A 20,894-nucleotide genomic window follows, 5' to 3' on the forward strand; every position below is an offset into this window, starting at 1 on the left:
GATGTACAGCAAAGCCTCCTGCACAGTATCAGTAAGATAGCACTCTCTTCTTGGAATCAGAATACTGAGTGTTCAAACCCACTGTGCATTTATGCCGATATTCATATTGTACAGAAATAGGCCTATCAGCCCATTATACTAATCTTTGTTGACATCGCAGTACTGCATTCCTTTAATGCGGCATTGAAAAGATGGCATTTGGCAATGTGACAAGATACTGTATGCATGCTCCAGTTGATGTTGAAGATCTTGTCAACCTATTGCTGGGGGCAATTGGCAACCAGATAGTTGCCCGATATACCAGAGCACACTGGACCAAAAATAAAGTAACCAGCTGTGGAAAGTCATGAGAATCTAAGAAATGCAAGTTGTGCTTCAGTATCTGGAGTGCAGCCCCTCCAGACCAGTGTATCATTTTTTTCAAGCCAACTATTTGTGGCCAGATTCCCACAGAATGCTGTGATCGGTTGTGGGCCTGTGTTCACTGGGAACTAATTTCACTATGAATACCTAAAGCTGGTGCACAGACTTGGATCTCCTTGGAATCTGAAGCCAGATCCCAAAGATTCAGCAGGTGTTTGGCCCACTGACGTCCATGTGATTCTCCCAGTATCTGAGCCATGATGCCTTTAGCCACTGGAATTTAAGGTGCTACCCATCACAGTACAATTGAGTAGCAGGAGTATTTTAGAACATGTGCTCATGAAATCCAGCAACTGATGCCTTGTATTTATGACAGGTGGCAGTCAATGTCACCTCTGCGACAGTTCAGGAAGCTACCAGAGGAAGTCATTAAGAAGATAGAGAAGAAGAACTTTCCATTTGAGCGACTGTATGACTTGAATCATAACGAAATAGGTAAGAACTATGTATGGCCCCACACCACAGGAAGTTCCGATGTCTGCTCTGACGGTGTGGGTTCGAATACTCTGTGACTAGATGTTTGTGTGTTTCAGTGTGTGTTGCTGATGGGAAATCCTTTGTTGAAGAGGAGGGATGTTAATGGCTGAGGTTGCCGTGGGGGTGGTTGAAGATTTTTCATTTGGCTTGTAACTGTTTGAAGCAGCCACCACAGTAAGCTGTTTGTAGCTGCTGTGTGACTTTAGCTAACAAACTGCTTGCACTCTTTTTTCCAACCAGGAGAGTTGATCCGAATGCCAAAGATGGGCAAGACAATTCACAAGTACATTCACCAATTCCCGAAACTTGAACTCTCTGTTCACATCCAGCCCATCACGCGCTCAACACTGAAAGTGGAACTGACCATCACACCTGACTTCCAATGGGATGAGAAGGTAAAACGGAACAAAATTCATATCTGCGGTTAATCACTGGGAGAAAATCCAGTCACAAATTCTGGGAATCAAATGTTGTCTGAGTGCTTAACTGAGGACCATTAATTGTAGCTTGCTATTTAAAAGTTCTGATTGAGCAGACCAGCCTGAGGGATAAAATTTGTTCTTTCTATGCTGAATCAAACAATGTTTGATTTCTGTCTCTTTGTTGCCACAGATACATGGATCTTCCGAGGCATTCTGGATCCTCGTTGAGGATGTAGACAGTGAAGTTATTCTACACCACGAGTACTTCCTGTTGAAGGCAAAATATGCACAAGATGAGCATTTGGTGATGTTCTTTGTACCGGTCTTTGAACCTCTCCCTCCACAGTATTTCATCAGAGTGGTGTCTGACCGCTGGCTCTGTGAGTAACCGTGTTTCAAACTATGTGACATGAAAGGAAATAGTAGTGCTTTGCTGTAGTACCATCTGCAACGTGATCTAATTTTATTCCATGTTCGGATAGTTTGTTTGACATAGATTAAAGGTAACAGTCTAATTCACTTTACTAAGCCTGAATTTAATAAATGAGTCCATTTGCGAATTTATCACTACCGAGATGACCCTCGGGTATTGAGTTTTGATGCTATTTCTCTTCATTTCACATTGTCCATTTTTTTGTGTCATTCTAATTGTGCTCAGTTTCACAGTTCATGGTTGCAGAGCATTGTTACTGTTTCCCTTGCAGCTTGCGAGACTCAACTCCCAGTTTCATTCCGACACCTGATTCTTCCAGAAAAGTATCCTCCCCCCACAGAATTGCTGGACTTGCAGCCACTGCCCGTGTCAGCTTTGCGGAACAGTGCCTTCGAACACCTCTACCAGGATAAATTCCCTTTCTTCAACCCCATCCAGACACAAGGTAACAGGTCCAATTCTAATGCTTCATCCTGCTGCACTCTCTCAGGACTCTTAATCATGGCTTGAAAAGATTTAGCATTGTTTAGGTAAAAGCCAATGAAACAGCTACACATGGAAACCTTTGATTTACAGTGATGAAAAAACTGATTAACATTGTATGGGTCGGCAGCACGGTGTCGGAGTGGGTTAGCCCTGCTGCCTCACGGCACCGAGATCCCAGGTTCGATCCTGGCTCTGGATCACTGTCCCTGTGGAGTTTGCACATTCTCCCCGTGTTTGTGTGGGTTTCACCCCCGCAACCCAAAGATGTGCAGGGTAAGTGGATTGGACATGCTTAATTGCCCATTAATTGGAAAATATGAATTGGGTACTCTAAATTTATTTAAAAAAACATTGGATGGAGTATTTTGAGAATTGTTCTGTGTTGGATGCCGTCCTTCAGGAAGTAACTAGATCTCAAAAGTACTTAATTAGCTGTGACGCACTTTGGGGTTTCCTGTGGTTGTGAAAGGCATTGTCTGAATGCAAGTCTGTCTTTTTTTATTAAGCTCAGTCGATGTGTTTTCAACAGAAAGAATGCTCACTTCTTGTATCCCTGTCATGGTTTTCCACTATCCCAGTGAGCAGAGTTACATTATCGGTGATGCCGCCAAATAGCTGTCAATGCTGCTCTGTGTAATTCGCTATCAGTGAACTTGTACAGCACTCACCTCTTAACTTTTTTGGTTCGCTGTTGTTTGGCAGCTAAGCTAAATTGGGAGTAGTGTGTATAGGTCTGCCTGCACCGTTTATTGCACACTTGTACCTCTGTTGATGACGGAGTGTCTACCTTGAACTGGATATGATGAGCCCATTTATGCTTGTTCCAGTATTTGGTTAGTGTTGTCCCGTAGTCTGTATTCATGCACCAGGTGACTGAAGCCACAATTCTGTAATGTTCTTCATCTTCTGTTTTCAGTCTTCAATGCAGTTTATAACAGTGATGACAATGTGTTTGTGGGAGCTCCCACAGGCAGCGGGAAAACTATCTGTGCAGAGTTTGCAATCCTGCGAATGCTTCTGCAGAACTCTGAAGGACGCTGCGTGTACATTACTCCAATGGAGGCTCTGGCTGAGCAGGTGAGGCCATGAGCTGTACATTATCAGAAATGTGACCACGTCACTGGAAATGGAGATGAACTGGGCAGTGTCTTTATTAAAAGGGAAAACAATGTTCTGACCTGTTGTTAAATCATGTTGAATCACATTGAAAAGGTTTCATCTTGGAAATACTTTCACTTTAGAATTGGGGTTTGAGCAATTTATCCATTGAGTAATTGATCCAAGCAAGCCAGGAGTGGGAATTTCCCAAATGTTTTCAGCGCGTCCTGCTCTGACTGAAGCCAATGTGCAGCACTACAGCTGCACAGACAAGTTTTTGTCTCTGTGTTGAGCCTCTATCCGATTCTGCTGAGATTCTCCACCTGCGTCACCAACCTCGCTGACGGCTAACACAGGCTGAAAACCGCCTCTCGATCTGAACAAGGGCAGAAATTAGTTTGCTACAAATTCACTCGGTGGCCTCGGTTAAGAAGGAGGTAATTAGCCACGATTCGTGCCCTTGCCTACGAATATTAAGACATGAACCAAATTTCTGTAATTAACAATGCTCTGCAACCATGAACTGTGAAACTGAGCACAATTAGAATGACCATGCAAAATACTGTAATTGTGAATCCGAGGTAGTGAGGCCATAGATCAAGTTATACATTTCAATTAAATCAAAAATCAATCTTTAAAGATTGGAATGTAAGAATTCTTAAATGCTCGTGCCTTCCATTTTCCTGGTAACGCATCTTTGCACTCTCTCTTTAAGCTATTTATCTCTTTGAAAAGTCTGGATTCCAAACTGTGGATGCATACTCCAGATGTGGGTGTACCAGCTGCTTACAGAATTTAAGATAAATACAAACTTCCTGACTTTAATATAACGGATGTATTCAGCACTCGTAAACTATTTTGTGCCTGCTGTACAGCCTGAGCCACATGATTCGTAAACATCAAATTACTTGTAATAGTCACACCCAAATCCTTCTCAATGGTTGAATGTGTGAAAGGCTGGCCATCAGTAGGATACTGTGCTTTAGAATTATTGTGGCCAACATGGAAAACCAGACATTGCCACATAAAGATAACTTGCCACTCCTTGGACCACTGCACCATAATAGAGAGTTCACTCTGGAGAAATGAGTTTGAGAGGCTTGGATTATTTTTCGTCACTTCTAAAAAATGTTAAAGTCTTCTGCATATTTCAAAGCTGTACTCTACTGAATCTGGCCATCAGTGTTATTAATATAAACCAATCAATAGGGCCCGAAAACACTTCCTTGAGGGACTCCAGAAATCAAGTTTTGGATTTGATAATCTGGAGGTATGATGGTGAGGAACTAACTTGCTAAGTGCAACATGAGAAATGTTACCCTCCTGTCCATTGTGCTGTCAATTCTGATGCTGCATGGTTTAGTTATTGCAGATACTCATGCTGCAGGTGGTCCCTGCGAAAGGTAAGATCAAGCTCCCTAATTGAGCTGTGACATAACAACTCATTGCCTTCTGCTAATAACTCGGTCCTGCTTTGCTGTATGATATTGTTGATTGTGATTATGCAGATACTCACTGAGCTTCCTACTGGATTTGCTAACCTGATGCTTGAAGTTCTAACCAGTCGAATTGCTCCCACAGGTTTATGCAGACTGGTATGAAAAGTTTCAGCAGAAGCTGGGCAAGAAAGTTGTGTTGCTGACGGGTGAAACAAGCACAGATCTCAAACTGCTGGGCAAAGGAAACATCATCATCAGCACCCCAGAAAAATGGGACATCCTCTCCCGACGATGGAAGCAGAGGAAAAACGTCCAGAATGTAAACCTGTTTGTTGTGGACGAAGTTCACCTAATTGGTGGAGAGAATGGGGTAAGAGAAAGGGGATAGTGGGAATGTGTCCAAACAAAAACAGTCGAAGATGTTCAGGATTGAGGGCAGCATGGTGGCACGGTGGTAGCATTGCAGCCTCACGGCTCCAAGGTCCCAGATTCGATCCCGGTCTGGGTCACTGTCCGTATGGAGTTTGCACATTCTCCCTGTTTTTGCTTGGGTTTCACCCCCACAAACCAAAAGTACAGGGTAGATGGATTGGCCACGCTAAATTGCCCCTTAATTTGAAAAATGAATTGGGTACTCTACATTTATTTATTTTTTAAAAAAGGATGTTCAGGATTGTACAAGAGTTGCTGTTGGTTAACACATTAAAATCACACTTCCAACCTCCAGATTGAGCAATGGATACAGGAAAATATGCTTAGAATTTATGTGGAAATTTCTCTCGCCAAGACCTCAATTTCTGATCTCTTGATTCCTTTTTAAGCCTGTTCTGGAGGTTATCTGTTCCCGAATGCGATACATCTCCTCTCAGATAGAGCGGCCAATCAGGATTGTGGCTTTAAGTTCATCGCTATCTAATGCAAAAGATGTGGCACACTGGCTTGGCTGCAGTACCACGGCAACCTTCAACTTCCACCCCAACGTGCGTCCAGTTCCTCTGGAGCTACACATTCAGGTATGATGGTGCAGGTACAGGGAGCATAACCAGCTTTGTCAACCAGGTTCTGAATTTGTGTAAAGCTAAAATCTCAGCTTTGAAGACATGAAATAATATATTTCTATAATTTCAGAAATTTAACTCAATTTATGTGGTTTAACACAGGAAATTTTTCCTGAGCAACTTGCAAAGAATTTGCATGGCTCTCCTGGTTAAGGCAGGAAACATACAGACCAAATTCAGTCCCCAGTTTGTGTTGAATTAGCTCACAGTTGCTGGAGCATTGGGAGTGCTGCTCCGTGGTCAAAGGAGCAAGCAACTCAGATTCCTACATCCGAGCTCTATCCAATGACCTGCGACAGCCTGCTGAATTTCACTGCGCATTGATGCATAAACAAAAACTGAGGACCTGGATATGTGAACTGATTGGCATGTTATGAGGGTTAACATGTTCAGGAGAGATGGGGAGAAAACTGGTGCTCCGAGTTGGGGCACGTAAAGAAAACACTTGACTTTAAATATATCAATTTGAATGCAGGGCTTCAATATCAGCCACACACAGACTCGCCTGCTGTCCATGTCGAAACCTGTCTACCATGCCATAATGAAGCACTCGCCTAAGAAACCGGTAATCGTCTTTGTGCCCTCTCGCAAGCAAACCAGGTTAACCGCCATTGACATCCTTACATTCTGCGCTGCTGACGTCCAGCCACAAAGGTAAGTTGTATTAAATCGTGAAAAATGTGTTCTGAAAATAAGCAGTCAAATTGTCTTTTGAATTTTTGGTACTATAATTCCATTCCTTCTGAAACATTTCACCTTGTTTCTAAATTTCTAAACTTTCATGGACCAAATTTCACCATTCTCAATGTCTTGCTTATTGAAGTATTCAAATTCTTGGAGTCTGGATTCCTGATATATGAACTGGGTGTTACTGATCTGATTGATAATTAACTGATCTTCACTTTGTCTCCCCTCCTGACCTTGTCTGCAGGTTTCTGCACTGTACAGAAAAAGACTTGGTTCCATACCTTGACAAGCTGAATGATAACACTTTAAAAGAAACCCTTGCTAATGGAGTTGGTTATCTGCATGAGGGGCTCAACCTGACTGAGCGTAGAATTGTGGAACAACTCTTCCGCTCTGGTAAGAATCCTTCCAATTCTCTTCAATTAGGATAGGCTTAGGAGTGGCTTGGGTCAAATTCTGATTCTGAGAACTTGCTGCAAACTGATTCTTTGGCTCAAGTGAGTGAGTGTTCAGCTGTCTAATGTGACACTTATTTCACTGTGGAAGTGACTTGATGGCTTTAATAGAGCCATTCTCACTGTAAGTGCACTTCACTCTCTCTATTTTGGAGAATTTCTGTCAGGATTGTACGCAGGAAGTACAAGACTCAGTTGCATTCATCTCTAATTGGAACAAATGTTACCTTTCTGGGTGCTCTGAATCATGTCCAGTTACAGAAAAAGAATAAGTACATGTGATTGTACCTGAACAATTTTCCTCTTTACAGGTGCAGTGCAAGTCGTGGTGGCCTCTCGGAGTCTTTGTTGGGGAATGAATATCTCCTCTCACCTTGTTTCCATCATGGATACCCAATACTATAACGGCAAAATCCATGCGTGAGTATTTTGCAGCATTGCTTTAGATTACGTATGCATACTCGACTTGTATAGTTTTGGGAGAATGAACTATCAGAACCGAGGAACTGTCACTTCAAGACAAACTTTCCCACCAAAAAAGGACCTATCCCCATGAGCCCTCCACTTCCTGGCTGCATCAGTATTTTTCCAACTTGCAGCATGGAAACTGTTCATACCATCAATGGCAGCATGGTTCATGGCATCGAGGACCCGGGTTCGATCCTGGTACCGGATCATTGTCCGTGAGGAGTTTGCACATTCTCCCTGTGTCTGCGTGGGTCTCACCCCCACAGCCCAAAGATGTACAGGGCAGATAGATTGGCCACACTAAGTTGCCCCTTAATTGGAAAGGCTCTGGGTCCTGACAACATCCCAGCAACAGTAGTGAAGAATTGTGTTCCAGAACTTGCCACACCCCTAGCCAAGCTGTTACTGTACAGCTACAACACTGGCATCTACCTGGCAATGTCAAAAATTGCCCAGGTGTGTCCTGTACAACAAAACAAATCCAACCCAGCCAAGGGGCAGCACGGTAGCATGGTGGTTAGCATAAATGCTTCACAGCTCCAGGGTCCCAGGTTCGATTCCCGGCTGGGTCACTGTCTGTGTGGAGTCTGCACGTCCTTCCCGTGTGTGCGTGGGTTTCCTCAGGGTGCTCCGGTTTCCTCCCACAGTCCAAAGATGTGCGGGTTAGGTGGATTGGCCATGCTAAATTGCCCGTAGTGTCCTAAAAAGTAAGGTTAAGGGGGGGTTTGTTGGGTTACGGGTATAGGGTGGATACGTGGGTTTGAGTAGGGTGATCATTGCTCAGCACAACATCGAGGGCCGAAGGGCCTGTTCTGTGCTGTATTGTTCTATGTTCTAATTACCACCCTATAAATCTACTCTCCTTCATCAGCAAATTGATGTTAAGGAATTATCAACAGTGCAATCAAGGATCACTTAATCACAAAGACTCCGTTTGGGTTTCACCAGGGTCACACTGCTGACTTCATTATAGCCTTGGTTCAAACATGGACAAAAGAACTGAATGCCAGAGGTGAGGTGATAGTGACTGCCCTTGACATCAAGACAATATTTGACCAGGTATGGCATCAAGGAGCCCTAGATAAACGAGTCAATGGGAATCGGGGGAAACTTTCCGCTGGTTGCTGTCATACCTGGTACAAAGGAAGATGGTTGTGGTGATTGGAGGTCAATCAGCTCAGCTCCAGGATGTTGTTATTATATCACAGCAGGGGTTCCTCAGGGTAGTATCCTGAGCCCAACCATCTTCAGCTGCTTGATCAACAACCTCCCATCATAAGGTCAGAAGTGAGGATGTTTGCGGGTGACTGCACAATGTTTAGCACCATTGAAGGCAGCACGGTAGCACAAGTGATTAGCACTGTGGCTTCACAGCGCCAGGGTCCCAGGTTCGATTCCCCGCTGGGTCACTGTATGTGCGGAGTCTGCACGTTCTCCACGTGTCTGCGTGGGTTTCCTCCGGGTGCTCCGGTTTCCTCCCACAGTCCAAAAATGTGCAGGTTAGGTGGATTGGCCATGATAAATTGCCCTTGGAGTCCAAAAAAGGTTAGGAGGGGTTATTGGGTTACGGGGATAGGGTGGAAGTGAGGGCTTGCGTGGGTCGGTGCAGACACAATGGGCCGAATGGCCTCCTTCTGCACTGTATGTTCTGTGGTCTATTCGTGACTCTTCAGATAATGAAGCAATCCATATCTAAATGCATTAGGACCTGGACAATATCCAGGCTTGGGTTGACAAGTGAAGCTACAATCACGCCACACAAGTGCCAGGCAATGTCCATCTCCTACAAGAGAGAAGCTAACTATCACCCCATGGCATTCAATGGCATTACCATCACTGAATCCCCCACAATCAATATCCTGGGGGTTACCATTGATCAGAAACTGAACTGGTTTAGCGATATTAATACTGTGGCTACCAGGGCAGGCCAAAGGCTGGAAATCCTGCGGTGAGTAATTCACCTCCAAAAGCTGTCCACCATCGACCAGGCACAAGTCAGGAGTCTCCACTTGCCTGGATAAGTGCAGCTCTAACACTCCAGAAGCTCGACACCATCCAGGACAAAGCAGCCCACTTGATTGCTCCTCATTCCACAAACATTCAAACCCTCCACCACCGATGAACAATGGCAGCCGTGTGACCCATGTACAAGATGCACTGCAGCAATTCACCAAGGTTCCTTAGACAGCACCTTCCAAACCCAGGACCACTAATATCTAGAAGGACAAGAGCAACAGATACCTGGGAACCCACCGCCTGGAGGTTCCCTTTCAAGTCGCTCACCAGCTGACTTGCAAATATATCACTACTCCTTCACTGACGCTAGGAACTCCCTCCCTAACAACATGACTGGTATACCTACTCCTCAAAGACTGCAGCAGTTCAAGAAGGCCTCATCATCACCTTCTGAAGGGCAACTAGGGATGGGTAATAAATGCTGGCATAGCCAGCGACGCGCACATCCCATAAATGTTTTTAAAACACGAATGAATCAATAAATAAAAATCAATGGTGTTCATTCAGCGTTTGCCAATTTTTACCTTGCATTCGCCTGAGCTGACCCGTTGATATTGTGATATTTTTAATTCAGCTTCAGACTGAATGTACTGATTGCATCCTGAAATCTTAAATTGGCACTTCAATGAGATAATATTCCTGTGTTCTCCTAACTCAAGCCACTACCTATTTAAAACAGGTCATTAATTTATAGTTTCCTCTTGTGTGTGTATATATGGCCCTAATTTACTCTCAGAATCAATCAACATATGCAGCAATTGATTCCATGCTCTCTGAAGATGGACAATAGTCATCTCTGCCTAATCAGCAAATGTAAGAATATTACTTGACACCCCTCCATCCCCGTTGTTGATAATTACTGTAAATAGCAGAGGGGTCTCCAAATAGATCTCTGGTGAACTTGTGTTGTCCAGCAACCCTCAATCTATCTGGACAACCTATCAACTATTCCAAAACTTGCCTGTTAGCTTTGTGTGACCAACTTTAATGGATTGACCTTGGTTACCCCATCAGAGAATTGAAGCAGGTTTGATTGATAGATCCTTGATTGAAGATGAGGATGCTCCCTGAGGCAGGTTGCTTTCTTTCTATAGTGTTATCAACTGTCTCTTCCCGGTTCACTGATTACAAATGGTGAATCAACTCCTGTTTTTTTTTGTTCATGGGACGTGGGCATCGCAGGCTGTGCCAGCATTGATTGCCTATCCCTAATTGCCCTTGAAGATGCAGTTAGGAGTCTGAGGTCTGAAGTCGTATGTCAGCCAGATTATGTAAGGGCAGATTTCCTTCCCTAAAGGGCATTACTGAACCAGATGGGCTTTTAAAAAAATAAATTTAGAATATCCAATTCATTTTTTCCAATTAAGGGGCAATTTAACGTGGCCAATCCACCTAACCTGCACATCTTTGGGTTGTGGGGGTGAAACCCACGCAAACACGGGGAGAATGTGCAAACTCCTCACAGACAGTGACCCGGGTCCGGGATTCGAACCCGGGTCCTCAGCGCCGTAGGCAGCAATGCTAGCCACCGTGCCGCCCCAGATGGGCTTTTAACGACAATCAACAATAGTTTCATGATCATTATTAGAATTTTAATTCCAGGTTTCACCATCTGCAGTGGCGGGATTTGAACCTGGGTCTCAGAGCATTACTCTGGGCCTCTGGTTTACTAGTCCAGTGACAATACCACTAATCCACTACTTCCTCTGTTGAGTAAACATTCATTAGAACACTGTACTTAAAATTTGGAGGTTTGTTTACACATATTTGTTTTGTTTAAGGTATGTGGATTACCCTATTTATGACGTTCTGCAGATGGTTGGGCGAGCTAATCGTCCCTTGCAAGACGACGAAGGACGATGTGTCATTATGTGCCAGGGGTCAAAAAAGGTGAGCACAATAGGTAATTCACATAGGACACTTTAGGCTTAGCTCTGAATATCTCTGCTCAAATTACTGCATGCAGTGTGTCAGTCCTTGTTTATATATTGCCAAGAGCTGCACCACATATGTGCAGTTCCTGAAGCTCAGACTGATCCTTTTTGTTTCAGGATTTCTTCAAGAAGTTTCTCTATGAGCCACTGCCAGTGGAGTCCCATCTTGACCACTGCTTACATGATCATTTCAATGCTGAGATTGTCACCAAAACCATAGAGAACAAGCAGGATGCTGTGGATTACCTGACCTGGACCTTCCTTTACCGCAGGATGACCCAGAATCCAAATTACTATAATTTGCAGGGTATGTATCATTAACTTGCAAGGAGAAATTTGAGCCATTTAGGTGTCAGAAACTCCCAAGAGTGCTGTGTTTAAACCATGGAAACCATTCACAATTGATACCAATAATACGTTAAATCGGTGGTTAATTTTCTTTAGAGGGTGTGCAGAGCTGTTATGAAGATGGTGCTCGTTCCGTGATGCTTGTTCCTGCCATGGCTGAGTGCTGACAAAGTCACGTCACATTCATAGCTGTGAGATGAGAGTTCTTGCGCCTGTGATTCAAACTTGCAATGGTCCCATTTCAAAATGCAACGCTGTTGCCTGAAGTGGGAGCGGGCAATGTAATTTGCATGGGACCAATATTTCAGACTATTTGGCAAATGTACTGGCGGTATTTATCTGAATATGCTGAACCTTTCCAGTGTAGGCTCGATTAGGATGTGATAGCCTTGATTTCTTTTTTCCCCCTGGACACTCTAGTGCAGCTGTGAATGGTGTATCCTATTTTATGTTCCAGGTGTATCCCATAGACACCTTTCAGATCATCTCTCTCAGTTGGTGGAAAATACCCTGAATGACCTTGAACAATCCAAGTGCATCAGCATTGAGGATGAGATGGATGTGGCACCATTGAATCTAGGAATGATTGCAGCTTACTATTACATTAATTACACTACCATTGGTAAGTGCTGCTGTTTGACAGAGATTCGGTGGGTGAGGCAGTTTTAGTCTCTCATTTCCAACATGTCTCTTATAGTCACCTCCTGAAGTGGAAGAATCCACTTCAGTGGAACCATCTGCTGGAATGTACCTGGACTGAGCAGGAAGTGGGGCGAAGAGTCTGAGCATGTCATTCACTTTGCAGAAATGAAACTAGAAATTGAGTTTTGTGTCTTGATTTCAGAGCTGTTCAGTATGTCTCTAAACGCCAAAACAAAGATCCGAGGCCTGATTGAGATCATCTCCAACGCTGCAGAGTATGAAAATATTCCCATCCGGCACCATGAAGATAACCTGCTGCGACAGGTGAGTGGCAGGATGCAAGTGCTGTTGAAGCTAAGTGTGGGGGTGCGAGGTGAGGTTATGACGTGATGTACATTAGTGGTCACATTTGTACAGCTGAAAAGTGGTTTCTAATTTTGACTTCTACAGCTGTATCAGAAGGTTCCCCACAAACTGAACAACCCAAAATTCAATGATCCTCACGTGAAGACAAACTTGCTTCTTCAAGCGCATCTTTCCCGTATGCAGCTGAGTGCCGAACTGCAGTCTGACACAGAGGAGATCCTCAGTAAGGTGAGGAGAAAAATGGAAGCTAGAGTTTGTGTATTAATTTCATCTGTTGTTGCTAGGTCGTGAAACTTTGGGAAATGATGCTGACCTGGTGTTTTGTTTTTTTACTAGGCAATTCGTTTAATCCAAGCTTGTGTGGATGTACTGTCCAGTAATGGCTGGCTCAGTCCAGCCCTGGCTGCCATGGAACTGGCCCAGATGGTGACACAGGCCATGTGGTCCAAGGACTCGTACTTGAAGCAGCTTCCACATTTCACATCGGAACATGTCAAACGCTGTACTGACCGGGTAAGGGCAGGAATGCATGCTGAATGCTAAAACAGAGTAACTGTAGGACCAGGCAGCACATGAGTTGTATTGATGGGATAATGAAGTGACAGGCATCGAGTGGTGTGCAGACAGTGTAAAGGCATAATTGGGCATGCATTTGTGCTGATCCAGAGTTGGGCACTGAGGACTGTGGCAACTGGGGAAGTGTGAACTCTGACAGCTTCCCCTTTCTTCTGGTGCACAGTGGCAAGCAATGATTCAGTGTGGGATAAGAATGATGCTGTAAAGTTGAGAAAACAGTAAACTTTAACACATTATGTGAAAACCTTTACATGTGCTTTCCTCAGAGTATGAATGTTTCTTTTTGAAGAAGGACCTTCCTAATTGCTCTGTGCTGGAGGTAACAAGTGCCTGAGCTAGTTGAGAGGTGGGTTGAGCTGCAGGTCTGTATTTGTTGAGTAATGTAAAGTGGTTTTCTTTCAGGGGACTGATAGTATCTTTGATATCATGGAGATGGAGGATGATGAGCGCAATGCACTGCTGCAGCTCTCGGATGTACAGATGATGGACGTTGCTCGATTCTGTAACCGGTACCCGAACATTGAGCTCTCTTACGAGGTGATCGAAAAGGAAAACATCAAAAGGTGAGAGTGATTATGTTAAACAGACCTTGGTCAATAGAACAGCAAAGACCATTCCAGGTGGACCTAGGTTTAAAATCTAGCCCAGCTGTGGGGCATAAAAGTTGTTAGACCTCAGTTTTCCAGTTCAATTGACAAGATGTTGACCAGCATTGAACTCATTGGGTACTCAGGGAGCTACAAATTTGGGTGCTAGTGAGGGTTTAACGTTATTGTTCACTTTTAAAACAAGTCTAAGTGCAAACAATTTGGCATCAAATTTGTGCTGCTGAACTGAGTGGCAGACAGTTCTTTAAGGGTGGTAACTGGAAGCTCTTCAACCACGGGAGGGAAAGCCACATGATGCCTTGATTCAACCGCGCCGTAGGACATTGGACAGCAAAGTCACCACAACTGACTGAATAAATCAGTTCGCTTGGATAGTTTTTTTTTGTTGAAACGAAAGTCATAAAACTTTGTGCGTGACAATGTGCTATTTTGTGCAGTGGCTCGTCAGTCGTGGTGATGGTGCAACTGGAGCGAGAGGAAGAGGTGACTGGACCTGTCATTGCACCCCTGTTCCCTCAGGTGAGTCTATACGCCAGGGAAGCAACTCTTTCCAAGCATCAGAATTTTATCCTTACTACTTTCTACTTCAATGAAAATTCTGTTGTATCTCCTTCAGAAACGTGAGGAAGGTTGGTGGGTGGTAGTTGGAGACCCTAAGTCAAACAGCCTGATATCCATCAAGAGGCTAACCCTACAACAGAAGGCCAAGGTCAGTATCATCTCCTCGCCTCAGCAAGAGAGATATTCAGTCATGGGCGAATCAGCCATGTGTGGCAGGGACTTGAGCTGCTCGATACCTTGCACTGCAGTCAAAATTTATTCTGTGTGGCGTTAAAGGCAGTGTGGGCTATCGATGGAATTGGGATCATGAAACTAAAATAAGGATTATGGGATTTGGGATGAAGTACAGAGTTAAGTCGCCGATTAGTCATGATCATATTGATTGGCAAAACAAACTCGAGGGGAGAAATGGTCTCCTCCTCCCAATAAGTTTGATTTCAGACTAGTTTTTAAAAAGTTAGCATGTGATCAAAGGCAAAATTCCAATGTAGAGAGTGACCTCGATCAATGCTGTTACATCCACTGATCTATTGAAAGTTATGTGATCAAAGATTTGCAGGCTGCTTACTCACAGACCATGATTCCCAGAGGTGTGTGTGTTTATCCGATTACTTTGAACTGAAAATATAGGTTTATGGTTGGTGGTGGTTAACTCTCAGATGGTGCTCTTCTAATATATGGTGTTCATTGTTTCAGGTGAAACTAGATTTTCTTGCACCAGCTCCCAGTACCCAACACTATACCCTGTACTTCATGAGTGATGCATACATGGGCTGTGATCAAGAATACAAATTCAACATTGATGTCAAGGAAGCTGATAGCGAAGGCGAGAGTGACTCTGATTAATCATCCAGATCCAAATCTGTGGTTTTGAAGACTGCTGTTATTGAGATCAAAGATCCATGTACCCATTCACTTTCCTGAAATCAGATGCATTCAGCTGTTCCACTATTTTTGTGTGCCGATTTTCATGTAGATTATCTTTCGAAACGCATACCTTTGTTCTAATGTGGCTTCAGACGAGCAAAAGTGTTGAGCAAATGTCTGCGTTTGGCTTCTGCTGTTTAGGCTGTGAATTTTAGGTCACCATGGTAATGTTTATTTTACTTCATAAAGAATTTCAGTTGGACCAAGATTTAGCCAGATGCTTTATTTGCTCCAAAAAATCCCCTAGTAATTTGTACAGTTTATATGGTCAGGTTTTATCGAGTGTAAGAGTGAACTGTGACAGGTCTGTACCCTCCATGTGTAACCTTCCTCACTCCTACTCTGTCACTGAGAAGTTAGCCCAAATAAAATGAGCTGTGTAATTTTAAGTCCTTTGGGTTCTTTCTTTTCGAATGTGGCAATTGCAGTTCCATATCTTCAGGATCCTGGAATTTCTACAGAATTCCTCAGCTGTGATTTCTGTCGCGTTTTAGTTTGCTTGCATTTACTCACAGGAAAAACATGATCGTTATTGTTGTGATCTGTTGGCCATTCTTCAGCCACACAGATTACAAAACTTCATGCAAACCATATGTTGAGAAGTCTCCCAACTGAGCTCGATTGGAAATTAAGTAACACTGACCTTCAGTTGGTAATGGGTACGGGTTTCTGATCCTTTGATCCGAATTGAATGCCGTTCTTTCATCAATTCCCCAACAAGACAGAATCCAAGCATCTGCTTGGATTTCATGGCATGACCATCACGGAATCCCCACTACCAACAAACTAGAAATTAACATTGACCAGAAACAACTGGACTTGCCCAGTAAATAGTGTGGGTACAGAAGCAGGATAAAAGATGGGAATACTGTGGGATAACTCAGGTCTTGGGTCCCCAAAGCCTCTACAATGACCAGAAGGAACAAGGTCAGGGTTGCAATGGAATACTCTCGACTTGCTGAATTCAGCTCCAAATTGCTTGTTTGGCACCCCATTCACCAAATTAAATTATTCCCCTCCACCAGGGACAGAGTCACAGAAGTATGTACCACCTGTATAGCAATTCACAACATTCCTGATGTCTTTACAAATCTAAAGTCACTTGCTACCAAAAAGAGCAAGCTCAGCAAACACATGGAAACACTACCCCTGCAAAATCCCCTTCAAGCCACCCTTCTAACTTGGAACTGGATTGCTGTTCCTTCACTCTTGCTCGTTCAAAATGCTGAAACTCCCACCCTAACAACACTGGGTGTCCCTACACCAGGTGAATTTTAAATGTATTTTGTTCCAAACATATCCAAAAGTACGAAGACAGAAATCAGTAACATTGTCAACACCCCTGCAGTCTGTGCAATTTTCCCCCCTGCCATGACAAACAGTTCTCACTGTGTCTCAAAGTCCTCCGCTGAACCCCTCGCCTCTCAGTTGAATCATTTCCAGCCACACCGTCACCCTGGGGGCATTGCCGATCAGTAATCCAACAATATCCTTCACCGGACAATTAGAGAGGCGTAGGCCACAACATTGGCCTTCCTCCCCAAAGATCGGCACCATGAGTCCGGCCTGACCTCAATCCCCCTCCTCACAATCTTTGTTAGCATCCTGAATACCGCCTCCCAGTATCTCTCCAACTTCTTGCAGGCCAAGAACATGTGCTTGTGATCTGCTGGTCATCCTCGCCCACACTTCACACTCGTCTGCTCATCCTCACCCTGGTCATAACACCCTGTGCACCACCTTGAATTGAATCAAGATCATACTTGCTCTAAGCATTGCCTCATTCTACACTCCCTATCCTATCTTCCCCTGATCCCAGCTCCTCCTCCCTATTATTCTTGATCCTCACCACCTGTGTGCTCCTCCTTACTCCCTCCCCCCCCCCCCCCCCAAACCATGTATATCACCAATTTGTCCCTCATCCGGGAGCAGCAAATGTTCCAGCAGCTTGGGAAACCCTCCATTCCTTCTGTGCAAAGTTCCTCACCTGCTATACCTCAATTTGCTTCCCTTCGACAGCTCTACCCTCCCCCTCAGCTCTGCAAACCTGCCTTCCCAAGTTCAAATCCCTCTCCCTCACCGGACCCGTCTCCCTATATACTTCCTTTTCATGCCATCCGTCTCCCCCAGATTAAACCTGGAGTTTCTACACAACTATGTCAGCACCGACCTCCCCTCCATCCTGAAGTGTCTCAACTGGGTTCCACACCCTAATCGTGGACTGCACAACCGGACTCGCCACGTATCTCCCCAGCGGAAGCAGTGCCGTCACTGTGGCCCTCAGGCTGGACCCTCTGCAGAACACCTCCATCCATACCCACTCGAGCCCCTCCCTTTCACACCACCACCTCCACGTTCGCTACCCAGGAGTACTGCAGCAGGCTTTGTCGCATCAACCCCCACTTTCTGCCTCTAACAGCGTCTTCTTTGCCCCTTGGTAATTTATGGAAAAAGGCCTTGGCGGATAAAGATCGCAAATACAAATAGGAACCTCGTCAGCATATTTACCTTAACCGCCTGGACCCTCGGATACAGCATATCCCTCGAACCTCCTTCACCAACATTGTCAGGTTCCACTTGTGCATCGTCGACCACTCTCCCATCACAGGAAGGACCTCAGACTTTCCGACATTCAACTTGTATCCCAAGAAGTCCCAACCTCTCCAATATGCCCATAATTCTCCCCATACTCTCCAGTGGGTCTGACACGAACAGCAACAGGTTGTCTGCGTGCAGCAACACCCAGTGTTCCCTCCTCCCGCTCTCAATCCCCTGCCACTCTCCTGACCCCCTAAGGGCCGTTGTCAAGGGCTCTATGGCCAACGCGAACAACAGCGGTGATAGTAGACGCCCCTGCCTCATTCCCCTGTGCAACCCAAAGGTTTGTGAACTCATCTCATACACTTGCTACCGAGGCCACGTACAACAGACGCATCCATGTTATAAACCTCGGGCCAACCCTGAACCTTCCCAGGATCTCAAACAGGTACCTGCGCTCCACCTGGTCAAAAGCCTTCTCCACGTCCATGGAGACCACCACCTCTGGCAGCCGCCCCTCCAACGGGGTCATAATCACATTTAATAGCCTGATGTTACTGAAGCTCTTTACGAAGCCCATTTGGTCCTCAGCGACCACCCCTGGAACACACCCCTCCATCCTCCCCGCCACTAATTTGGCCAACACTTTCACAGTGTTTTAATTGAAATGGGCATATATGACGCACACGCCAACATGTCCTTTCCCTTCTTTGTGATTAACGTGATCTATGCCTGAGTCAATGTCTCCGGTAGCTCTTCCCTTCTCCAGTGCCTCGCTAAACATCCCAGTAAGTGTGGTGTCAACTCCGTCGCAAGCTCTTCATCGAACTCTGTGGGTAGTCGTCCGGCCTGGGGCCTTCCTTGACTACATACCTCTTAAACTATCCATCACCTCCCTAAGTCCTAACGCTTCCTCCACCTGCCTCCTCTCTTCATCCAGCCTTTGGAACTCAGGTCGTCCAAAAATTGCCCCATATCTCTTTCCTCACCACTCGGCTCAGCCCTGCACAGCTGCTCATAATACTTCCCAAATGTTTCATTAATCTTACCCAGCTCCGACACTACTTTCTCCTTCCCTGTCCACACCCTCAAGTTTTTCCTGGATGTGGCCTGCATCCGTAGCTGGTGGGCCAGCATTTGCTTGCCTTCTCTCCATATTCATACTACAACCCCCGCCCTCCATAGTTGCTCCACTGCCTTTTCCATCGTCAGCCCATCAAACTGTCCCGGTAACCTTTCTCTCCGCTAACCCCACCTTGATTGGAGTCCTCAAATACTTTCTGCCCACCTCGACTATCTCATCCAACAACCGTCCATACTCCTTCCTCCTACCCATTCGCCTTGAACGAGATAACCTCCCGACCCGAAACAATGTCTTCAACCCCTCCCAAAACGTGGCCGCCGCCAACTCCCCATTCTGATTCAACTCCACAAAATCTCTGAACACCAACAGAACCCTTTATCCACCAAAAAGCCCAGACTCCAACCTCTATTCTGGCTGCTGTTCCGACCTTGATCTAAGCCGTGCCTCCAATCAATGCAGTGCATGATTTGAGATAATGACTGCTGCGTATTGCCAACACCACTTGACTTACTACAAAGAAATCAATTCTGGAGTATACCTTGTACACATGCGAGAAGGCGGCGTACTCCCTCTCCCCCAGGTTCCTGAACCTCAATGGATCTATCATTCTCATCGGTTCCATAAACCCTCCCAACTCCTTCGCCATCCTCAACCTTCACATTGACCTATCCACCTCGGTTCTCGCATGCAGTTAAAATCACCCCGCATAATTGGTGTGTGTCTAAGTCCGGAATCATTCCCAGCAACCTGACATGGTTCTTAACCAGCAGGTGCGTCTCCTGCAGAAATACCACCCCCATCTTCAAGTGCACGAAGACCCGAGACCTCTTCACCGGCCTGTTCAGTGCTCATACATTCCATGTTACGAATCTCAAACAGAGGCTTACACCTCCACCCCCCTTTGCCTCCGTCATCAAATTGGAAAGCCCCATTGGAAAGTTCTGTCCTGAACTGGGCCCATCTAAGATGGCCCCCTTCTCCACCCATGACCACGCTCAGTCACCAACTCTGCCACGTTGCATCTACCCCCACCTCCTCGCACACACCCCTCCACTTGACCATCTCTTGCAGGCGCTATGCCCAACTCAATTCCGTTCACCAGCATTACCTTCCAGCATGGCAGCTCCAGCCCAAAGGCCAGTCCTGCCTACCCCTCCCCTTCCCTCCTTGGTCAGTGCAAACAGCTCCCTTCCCCACACAAAGAGACATCCAAAACCACAGATCACCCCTCCAAAAAGAAAAACACCAGATGGTAGGTTCCCTCCCGTTCACAGTCCCTGGCCCACCGCAGGATCTTTTCCTTCTCCACAAATGTTTGGAGCCTCACAATCACCGCCTGTGGCAGATCCACTGCTCTTGCCTTAAGAGACCTGCATGCTTTGTCCACCTCTGTACCTTCTCCTGCACCCCCTCCGCCACCATCATTAAAACGTATCTCGTTGCACTTGTACCTTCCACATCCTCAGGCAGGCTAGCGAGACTCAGATTCTGCCCTCTGGACCGGTTCATCCTGCTCCTCTACCTTTAGTGGCTTGCAAAGGTCCCCCGAGAGCCCCACCTCAGCATCCAACGCCACCGCCCAATCACTGTGGTTAGACATCACCTTCTCAATTTCCTGTATTTGTGATCCCTGTGTTTCTTCACTTGCTCAATCAATCCTTTCAGGGGTGCTACCGCTCCCTCGGGCCTTCAACCAATCCTCGTGTATCTTTTGTTGCTGACGGAACTCTTCTTCAATAAATGGCATCAACTGCTCCATCTGGGGCTTTCCAATTTGTGACAACCCTTCCCCCTCTGCCATCTTCACAAGTGCGACTGCGCCACAGTTCTCCTCCAATTCCTTGGCCA

The 20,894-nt window shown here is 45.4% G+C and overlaps 1 protein-coding gene across 1 annotated transcript in view; it reads left to right on the forward strand.

Annotated features, from left to right (window-relative positions):
- Positions 1–15,813, forward strand: part of snrnp200 (small nuclear ribonucleoprotein 200 (U5)) — a 34,419-nt gene extending 18,606 nt beyond the window's left edge. The window contains exons 26-45 of the mRNA XM_038785174.1: positions 740–858; positions 1,141–1,295; positions 1,513–1,702; positions 2,027–2,200; positions 3,158–3,318; positions 4,921–5,148; positions 5,600–5,791; positions 6,312–6,490; positions 6,768–6,919; positions 7,290–7,398; positions 11,244–11,352; positions 11,514–11,703; positions 12,202–12,366; positions 12,589–12,710; positions 12,837–12,980; positions 13,089–13,265; positions 13,731–13,891; positions 14,374–14,455; positions 14,553–14,645; positions 15,194–15,813. Coding sequence (XP_038641102.1) covers positions 740–858; positions 1,141–1,295; positions 1,513–1,702; positions 2,027–2,200; positions 3,158–3,318; positions 4,921–5,148; positions 5,600–5,791; positions 6,312–6,490; positions 6,768–6,919; positions 7,290–7,398; positions 11,244–11,352; positions 11,514–11,703; positions 12,202–12,366; positions 12,589–12,710; positions 12,837–12,980; positions 13,089–13,265; positions 13,731–13,891; positions 14,374–14,455; positions 14,553–14,645; positions 15,194–15,343 — 3,052 coding nt within the window. The 3' untranslated portion in view covers positions 15,344–15,813. The remainder of the gene's footprint in view (positions 1–739; positions 859–1,140; positions 1,296–1,512; positions 1,703–2,026; positions 2,201–3,157; positions 3,319–4,920; positions 5,149–5,599; positions 5,792–6,311; positions 6,491–6,767; positions 6,920–7,289; positions 7,399–11,243; positions 11,353–11,513; positions 11,704–12,201; positions 12,367–12,588; positions 12,711–12,836; positions 12,981–13,088; positions 13,266–13,730; positions 13,892–14,373; positions 14,456–14,552; positions 14,646–15,193) is intronic.
- The last annotated feature ends 5,081 nt before the right edge of the window (positions 15,814–20,894 follow it).

Source organism: Scyliorhinus canicula, chromosome 26, assembly GCF_902713615.1.
Source record: "Scyliorhinus canicula chromosome 26, sScyCan1.1, whole genome shotgun sequence".
In the NCBI taxonomy this organism is placed as follows: domain Eukaryota; kingdom Metazoa; phylum Chordata; class Chondrichthyes; order Carcharhiniformes; family Scyliorhinidae; genus Scyliorhinus; species Scyliorhinus canicula.